We start from the raw sequence: 7,863 nt of genomic DNA, 5'->3' as shown, positions 1-7,863 counted from the left end.
TACAAAGTTGTTATGAAGTCTGTCACATTCCCCCCTTTTTTTCTTTTTTCTTTTTTCCTTTATTTATTTATCCTTCTTATTTCATTGTATTACATATTGTTACTCTTATTTGCCTTGTATGTCCACTGTACAAACTGAACTGAACTTTATAATTTCAATAAAGTTTGGAAAGAAAAAAAACCCCTCCTCGGCCTCTCCCTTCTGCCGTGTTTTGCGGCAAAATTATCCACACCCACCGCCGCGCTATGAATTGTGGGATATATGGGACCACGAAGCGTGCACCGGACCACGCTTGATATTTGGGGAAATCGACGGCGCATTTGGAGTATGCGTTTGAAGTACACTTCAAACAGCCGTCGTTGCGTGGCGGTGACGTAACCGCACTTAAAATGCGTACTTCAAGCGTGCAGACCATGAATTGGGACACAGCCACTGTCGGTAACGTCAGGAGTGGAACATCTGTGACCGCGCGCTTTGTTGCTGCCCGGACCAGACTGCAGACGCACCGTTGCTATTGGTTTCAACGGAAGCTCCAGACGCTCTGCGGCTAAAGGCTAACCATGCTAACGTCAGCAGGGCTGAAACACGGTGAAATGTCACAGCTTATTTCTGATGTTTTCAGCTTCGGCGTGTATTGACGTTGACGTCATCGTCGCGGGGAGCTCGTGCTGTGACCTGATCCCTGATGAGCTAACTGAGGCTAAGAACTAGCAGCGGGATTAGCCGGAGGCTGCGGCTTCAGCATTCTGAGCAGGAGCTGTTAGCCGCTCGGCCAGCGGAGCTCAGCCCGGGATGAGGCGCTGCAGCCGGTGGGGACGACAGCAGGAGGGCGGCCAAGCTGATGGAGGTAAACCCGGTGAATTTCCCACAGCCGTAATTACCGTTCAAAATAACTTTATTCACATTGAGCAGAGAGACTCGTGGATGTAGTGAATGAGGACATAGGAGTGACAGAGGAGGATGTTGATAGAGTCTGATTCACCATCAGCGATGACCCCAGCACTCCCAGCCAATCCGAATTTGGTTTTAAATTAAAGAGCAAGCTGTTCACCTTTCTTCAGAGTATGAGGTACGGGTCACCTGTGAAGACCTCCGAGGTTTCAGGTTCTTCACAGTGTCAGTTTAATCCAATTTCATTTATATTATTAGCACCACAGCAACTGTCACCTCAAAGTACTTTCTACTGTAAGGTAAAGAGCATACAGTAATACTGAGAAAGCCCCAAAGATCTGACAACTCCCTATGAGCAAGCACTTTGGCGACAGTGGGAAGGAAAAACTCTTAACAGGAAGTAACCCCTATTAGAATCAGGCTCAGGGAGGAGCGGGGCCATCTGCCGCGACTGGTTGGGGGTGAAAGAAGGAAGACAGGATAAAGACATGCTGTGGAAGAGAGACCGGGATCAATAACAAGTATGATTCAATGCACAGAGGTCTAATAACACAGAGTGAAGAAGAAACACCCAGTGCATCATGGGAATCCCCGGCAGCCTACGTCTATTGCAGCGTAACTAAGGGAGGATTCAGGGTCACCTGGTCCAGCCCTAACTATATGCTTTAGCAAAAAGGAAAGTTTGAATCTTAAAAGCAGAGCTGCTGGAAGCTGGTGATGAGGTCTAACACCTGTCCACACCTGTATGAGTATTTGAGGGCGGGGTCAGAACTCTGAACTCTAATGGTTCACCTGTGCTCTTCTTCAGGTGTGAGGTTATGACGGGGTCAGACTTTGTCCTGAGACAGTCCAATCTGGACCAAGTCGCACTGGTCCTTGGAGCGCCGACGCCATGTCAGACATGTCTGATCCAGCTGTCGTAGAGGGACAGGCTCCTCACTGTTCTGCTCGGCCCCCCCTGGCAGAGAAGGCGCTGTCCGAGGTCTTCGGGCGGCTGCGGTATCGCGACACGTCACTGCTCATCTGGCAGCAGCAGCAGCTGGAAGCAGCACCGCCCTCCACCTACCTGAGCCGCAGCCAATCAGCCTGGTACAGTAACTATGGCAACCAGGCAGTCCTGGTCCGAGACAGGAGGGGTGCGGACGAGGGGCGGTCCCGGATCTGCAGCATCATGTGACGCAGAGCAGTTCAGTTTGGTCACTAACAAACATTTTGTTTTTAATTTAGAGAACTGTCCAATCAGAGAGAAGCATTAAGATCCCCGCCCCTCTCTCACCCACTGACTGCAGACAAGAATAAAACGAACAGTATTAATTGTCAGCTTGGCGAGCTCCAGCGTCAGCTCTGATGACCAGTTTAATGGACTTCCTGCCCTACAGGGGGCGTCCCGTGTCAGTATCTAACCCTAGTGTCCTCCATTTTGATTTGGGGAATGAAGCCAGCAGCACCACACTGAAACCATCACCTTCATCCAGCATGCCACCAAAAGACATTGTCCTGTTTGAAACCCTTAAGTGACCAATCAGCACGCAGTTACAGCACACTGGTGCTTTCTGGGTAAAATCATTGTCACTGAGAGAAATTGAAGGTAACGAGTCTTCAGACGTGTTACTGATTTATGGAAACGACGAATAAAATGTTTTCTTGTTTTAGCTCTGTCATTCTTACTCAGTGAAGACTGTCTGAGAGCGCCCCCTAATGTCAGGCCAGTGAAACTGATATACAAACAAGGCCAAGCACAGTTCCACCAGCGCGATGAAGAAATGTTGCTGCAGTAACTCAAAGATTCTGATAAATGTGTTCAGACTGTGATGATGATCTGCTGTAACTCACAAAACCTTTTCTTTCACGTAAGGACTTTGGTGTGGTTCGAAGCAGCAGGAAATGAAACTCATGAAAAAGTCCAGAATTTGATCCTCCCTTCACATTTTCCCGTTCTGGCCCTCGAGCCTTATATTTGACACCCCAGGATTAAAGAGTGGTATAGGGGGTGGGGCGGGGCTTGTGTGTGTGGTGACTGTTTATTAGTTTAGAATTAGCTGCATGTCGACTCCGGCGTGTCACGAGGGAGCAGCGGGCTCGTCTCAGCCCCGCCCACTCGGTGCAGTCCAGGACAACGTCCAGCGTCACAGCACGCCTCAGGTGGCCCCGAGGACTTCTCTCACTTCGTCCGTTAGAGCGCGCTCGGTGACAAAAGAGTGGAGCCACTTGTTTTCAGTTTATGTGTTTATTTATGAAAACAAATGAACTCAGAAAATAAGGATCCCATATCAGTAATTACATCAAATAATTCACTTGTTTCGTCCCCTCTGCGTCTCTACGAGTGGAGCTCGCTCTAACCTCAGACGGCTACTTTACAGCTACTATACAGCGCTCAAACATACGCGAGAAAAACGTACGGCCGGAGTGCATGCAATACATAAAACCACTGTTTCCTTTTCTTATTAAAATACAAAATTAACTATGAGCGTCGAAGCTCAACCATCAACTAAAAACAAAGAGGAGGGTTACTGTGGCAACGAGCTGTCCGCCTGTCTGTCGCAGGGGGTCCCGATCGAACGCTTTGCCCGGTCCATCGAGTCGTAATGCGCCCGCAAAACAAAACGTGGAGGCTAAAGGAAAGATCCGTGACAACAGATGACGATGCGGTGCCACCCGGAGGTCGTGTGATCACGACGTCAGATTATTCTCCAACACCTGCCATTTACAGGTTTCTTACCAGGTTACCTCCAGGGGGCACCACAGGTAAACTGATCTCCAGCTGGAGGTCGCCAATAATCAGGGGTCAGAGGAGCGAGGGGAGGTGAGGTTTTACTGAACACGCCCCCTGGCTCCAGCCAATCGGAAACCATTTATATCATTGGGCATGCCGATTCAACAGTTTCAGTAAAACTCTACGTCTAATATTCATGATTCATCTTTGTTTGCGCTCTGCAGCTTGTACAAAATTCAGAACGCCACCGAGGACGCGGCGGTCAACGTCATGATGAATTTTTCAGAGAAAACAAACTTCCTGTTTGTCGATATTTCCTTTGCCAAGAACCGACACGGCGTCCAGGGATAAGAACTATGGCCGCGTCCCAGAGAGCCCAACACCATCGGAGGTGTAATCATAGGTCAGAGGGCAACAGGCCTATCCGCCTGACACTGACGTCAGGTGATCAGAAATCTGACGCCACAAAGCCCAACGTAAGCCACAAACATCTGCCGAGCGCTTGACAGACGGGTTTTTTCTGAAATCGCGAAAATGAGTTGTGACTGCGGTGGGCGTGGCATTTTCCTCAGAAATCGTTTCTTGCGTCCTGATGTCCTCCGAGCGGCAGCGAGCTCTAAAACCTTAAAATAAATTGTCTAAAAAGCTTTAAAAGAAACGAGGTGCTCCGAGTTTGGACCCTGACAGGAGGAGGCGGTACAGTATGAGTGGTTCTTTTTTGGCGGGGTGAGAATGGGGGCGGCGCTTGAACAGGACAGCAATAGAAAGACATTTTATATAGAGAACCTTATAAGACACAAACAAGTTCAGCACACAACCTGAAAATCAAAAACAGGAAATGTAGTGTTAAAAAAAAATAAATCAACGTCTCTGTGCTGACAGAGCCGTGCTGGGGGCGGGGTCAGGATCCTGTGACCCCACCCACATTGCCACGATGACCCCAAGGACAAACAGGAAGTTGTGTCTAGGGTTGCAGGACCAGCAGGGGGCAGGGTTGGTATCAGAGGTTTTTAAGGTGGAGCTGAAAGATCCAGAAGCCGGTTCGATCCAAAGGGTCGATCAGTCAAAAAAATCTGGTTTATTTCCCGCTGAGACGATCCATCAAGAGTCCACTTGGACACTTTTTAAAGCGTTACCTGATGAGGACTCAGCTCCAGAGCAGGCGGCATGGGCACGCCCTCTGTTCTATCTGCAGGCACGCAGTTTCCTGTTACGTGTTTTAAAGGGTTTAACGCCAAACTGAACCAACCACCATAAACAAAATCAGGGTTTTGGCCTGGCGCCGTCAGTTACCCGTCATAAATACCTCAAAATTTAAATAAAGTTTTGAATTAAAGATACTTTTTGTAACAACCTTCTGCAGAATGTAACTAAACATTCCACCACCAGGGGGCACCATGTCACCACTGACTGAGGTTAGGCCTTGTCCTCTTCGTTTTCACACTGGCACAGGAATGTACTCATACCCGTTTTAAATAAAGTTTACGCTGGTTTCATTTAGTGGCACAAACTGGTATTACACTAAAGTTCTTCCTTTTTCACCTCAGTGACACACTTTTAATTTGAAAAGCTTTTAATTTTAACATTTAAGCTGGATTTTACAAAAAGTACCTTTAAACTGCTAAACTGTATTTTCCTGCTGACCCCGCCCACTGCCATACTCCTGCCTGTTTCCCACCTCGCTGGTTTTCTCAATCCCAGTTTAAAGTAGCAGACGGCACATCAGAAGGAGGGGCTAAACAACGCCTTGCCGCCAGGTTCAGAGAAAAAACGGTTATTTGTAAAACTGTTCTGTGATGTCACACGCTGACATCGTCAGGTCTTCTCTCTGCTGCAGCGCTGCCGACAGCTTCAAATGAAACGTGAGATGCGCTCATTCGTCTCAGTATCCACAAACCTGCTGAGATCACCTGCTCCTCCTCTCCAATGATACTTGTGGAATGTATTCAGAGGTCAGGGGTCACCGCCAGCCGTCCACGAAGAAGAAAAAGACGAAGAAAGAAAGTCTCGACGGTTGCATTTCTGTCCACAGATCAGTAAGACTCCCAGACGGGCTGCCCATCGCTCTACCTGACTCCGCCCACATCCTTCCTCCTCCATCACTTTCTTCTGTCTGCAGTCCTCCAATAGCGGAAAAAATGAAACAAAAAACAAAAGCACTAGGAGCTAAAAAAAACAAACAGGTCAGCCTATTTACATCCAGTCTCTGTGTTTAAACGTGTGTGTAACAAGTTCAGAGTGTGTATCTCTGTCTTTGTGTTTGTTCAGGATGGAGGTGTGTGTGTGTGTGTGTGTGTTCAGTAACACGTGTATGTGTGAACGCGTGTTCAGTCTGTGTCGGAGGATGAGGAGGTTCCTGTCGAGGAGCTGTCATCGGAGGAGGAAGAGGAGCTGCCACTCAAACGACTGGCCCCGCCTCCTGAGGCCCCGCCTCCAGCTGCCTTCTCTGAAAAGAGAAATAAAGGAAGACGAGTCAATGAGACAGTCCCGGCCAGGTGACACCGTTTCTGTTGGCGCTCGATGATTGTTGCCTAGACAACACGGCTCAGTCGCCCAAGTCCAACGCTCACACGATGAACCCACCCCCCGTATCGGACCGCTCAGACATCGACGGCCGTGCTTTTGAGGCGGTACTTACGCAGTAGCTTCCTTTGCTTCTTCTGCAGGCAGGACTTGACGTAGCGCTCGAGCTCTCGGAGCGTGGAGGGTTTGAGCGTCTCGAAGTCGATCTCGATCTCGTCGGGGTTCGAGTCCCTCAGCGACGGCTCTCTGGTCTGGATGATGTGCACGACACGGCCCAGCTTCTCTCCCGGCAGCCGGTTGATGTCCAGACTCAGCTGCCGCTTCTCATCGTACGACATCGGCAGCGACGACTCCTCGCCGTCGTCCCCGTTGGCTGAGCCGCTGCCCGACGTCTTGCTGCCTTTCTTGGGTTGCCTGGAAACACAGTCACTGCGGTCACTACATTGTCCCTTTTCTCAGGTGGATTTGCTGAACACTGAGTCGTACCTGGTGGCCGTCACCGTGCTGTTGGCTTTTCTGGCTGGCGCCTTCTTCTGATTGGCCGGTTTGGGCTGCTGGGCGGCGGCCTTTGGCTTCTTCTCTTCCTCCATCTTGCCTTTATTTCCCTTGTCTTTCTCCTTCTCTTTCTTCTTCTCCTTGTCTTTCTTCTCTTTCTTCTTCTTTGGCTTGCTGACCGGCGCCTGGGACAGGACCGCCAGCTGCTCGTGCACCGCCTTCAACTGATGGAATAAACTGATTATCAATACCCGTCATCTGTGATCAATACACGGCCACGCCTTCACGGGGTGAGTCACAGGGGCCATGGATATTTCAAACATGAATGTCAAGTAAACAAATCGTGAAATCTAAAATGATAAAAAGAAGAAAACCAAGATGTTCTTGACCTGTGATTGGTCGGCAGCACCAACCTGCTCCTGTAGCTCAGCCAATCGCGTGGCCCGCTCCTCCTCAGAGTCGGACGATTCGTCAGAGGAGGAGTTGTTGCTGCTGTCGGAGGAGGCGGTGCTTTTGCTGACCACCGGTGTCGTGGTGGGGACCGACGCCTCCAGGCCCTCGTCAGGGATTTTAGCGAAACGCATTTCAAACACGTCCTAATGGCAGACGGGTTATCGATACCTGATCGCAGCGATCGATCGAGCAGGAAACGGAGGCTTTACGTACCTGCAGCTTGCGGGCCATGGCCACCACCTCGTGGTCTGGGGGGTTGTACTTGTAGCAGTTGGAGAACATTAACCTGACGTCAGTGGCGAAGCTCTGAGGGTCGCTGTACTCGCCTTTATCCATTTTTTTCTGTCAGGAAACAAAAGAACGTCAGAGATGGCGCCAAACCTCCCATTTGGACATCTGAAGGTGCGGAGTACAGACACCCAGCGGCGTTAAAAGTAGGGGTGCAACGATATTCGTATCGATATTGAACCGTTCGATACAGTGCTTTCGGTTCGGTACGCATATGTATGGAACAATACAACATTTTTAATTTATTTTATCAACTTTCCTTCTGACGATGCTGTCTGTGTTGAGCGCTCAGTGGATCTGCGCTCGACAGTGCAGCCTAGGCGGAGTAGTCGAACGCAGATTCACTGAGCGCAGGGCAAGCTAGCAGACAGAAGTTAAGCTCGTTGCAACATGGCAAATTGAACCTCCCCCACCCTCATTCAGATCTGGCGTTTGGAATTATTTTGGTTTTCATGTGACGTATGACCCTGAAGGTAAGCGAGTCATGGACTAAAGTAAAA

At 49.5% G+C, this 7,863-nt stretch overlaps 1 protein-coding gene and 1 long non-coding RNA gene across 3 annotated transcripts in view; one reads left to right on the top strand and one right to left on the bottom strand.

Moving 5' to 3' along the window:
* The first annotated feature begins 435 nt into the window (after positions 1-435).
* On the top strand, positions 436-2,543 carry LOC102214002 (uncharacterized). The gene is made up of 2 exons (XR_312159.1): positions 436-847; positions 1,700-2,543. It is a non-coding gene; the product is annotated as an uncharacterized LOC102214002 (long non-coding RNA).
* A 559-nt stretch (positions 2,544-3,102) lies between these two features.
* LOC102213333 (bromodomain-containing protein 3) overlaps positions 3,103-7,863 on the bottom strand; it is a 14,895-nt gene continuing 10,134 nt past the window's right edge. Inside the window, exons 8-12 of one of the 2 annotated variants that reach the window (XM_005749181.1) lie at positions 7,289-7,417; positions 7,012-7,218; positions 6,614-6,846; positions 6,243-6,541; positions 3,103-6,050 (exon numbers count right to left, since the gene is read on the bottom strand). In XM_005749181.1, coding sequence (XP_005749238.1) covers positions 5,932-6,050; positions 6,243-6,541; positions 6,614-6,846; positions 7,012-7,218; positions 7,289-7,417 — 987 coding nt within the window. In that variant the 3' untranslated portion in view covers positions 3,103-5,931. The remainder of the gene's footprint in view (positions 6,051-6,242; positions 6,542-6,613; positions 6,847-7,011; positions 7,219-7,288; positions 7,418-7,863) is intronic. The other variant, XM_005749182.1, reaches the window with a different exon arrangement.

Source organism: Pundamilia nyererei, unplaced genomic scaffold, assembly GCF_000239375.1.
Source record: "Pundamilia nyererei isolate P.nyererei 1_Seehausen unplaced genomic scaffold, PunNye1.0 scaffold00238, whole genome shotgun sequence".
NCBI lineage: Eukaryota > Metazoa > Chordata > Actinopteri > Cichliformes > Cichlidae > Pundamilia > Pundamilia nyererei.
This window is presented reverse-complemented; position numbering and strand designations above follow the sequence as displayed.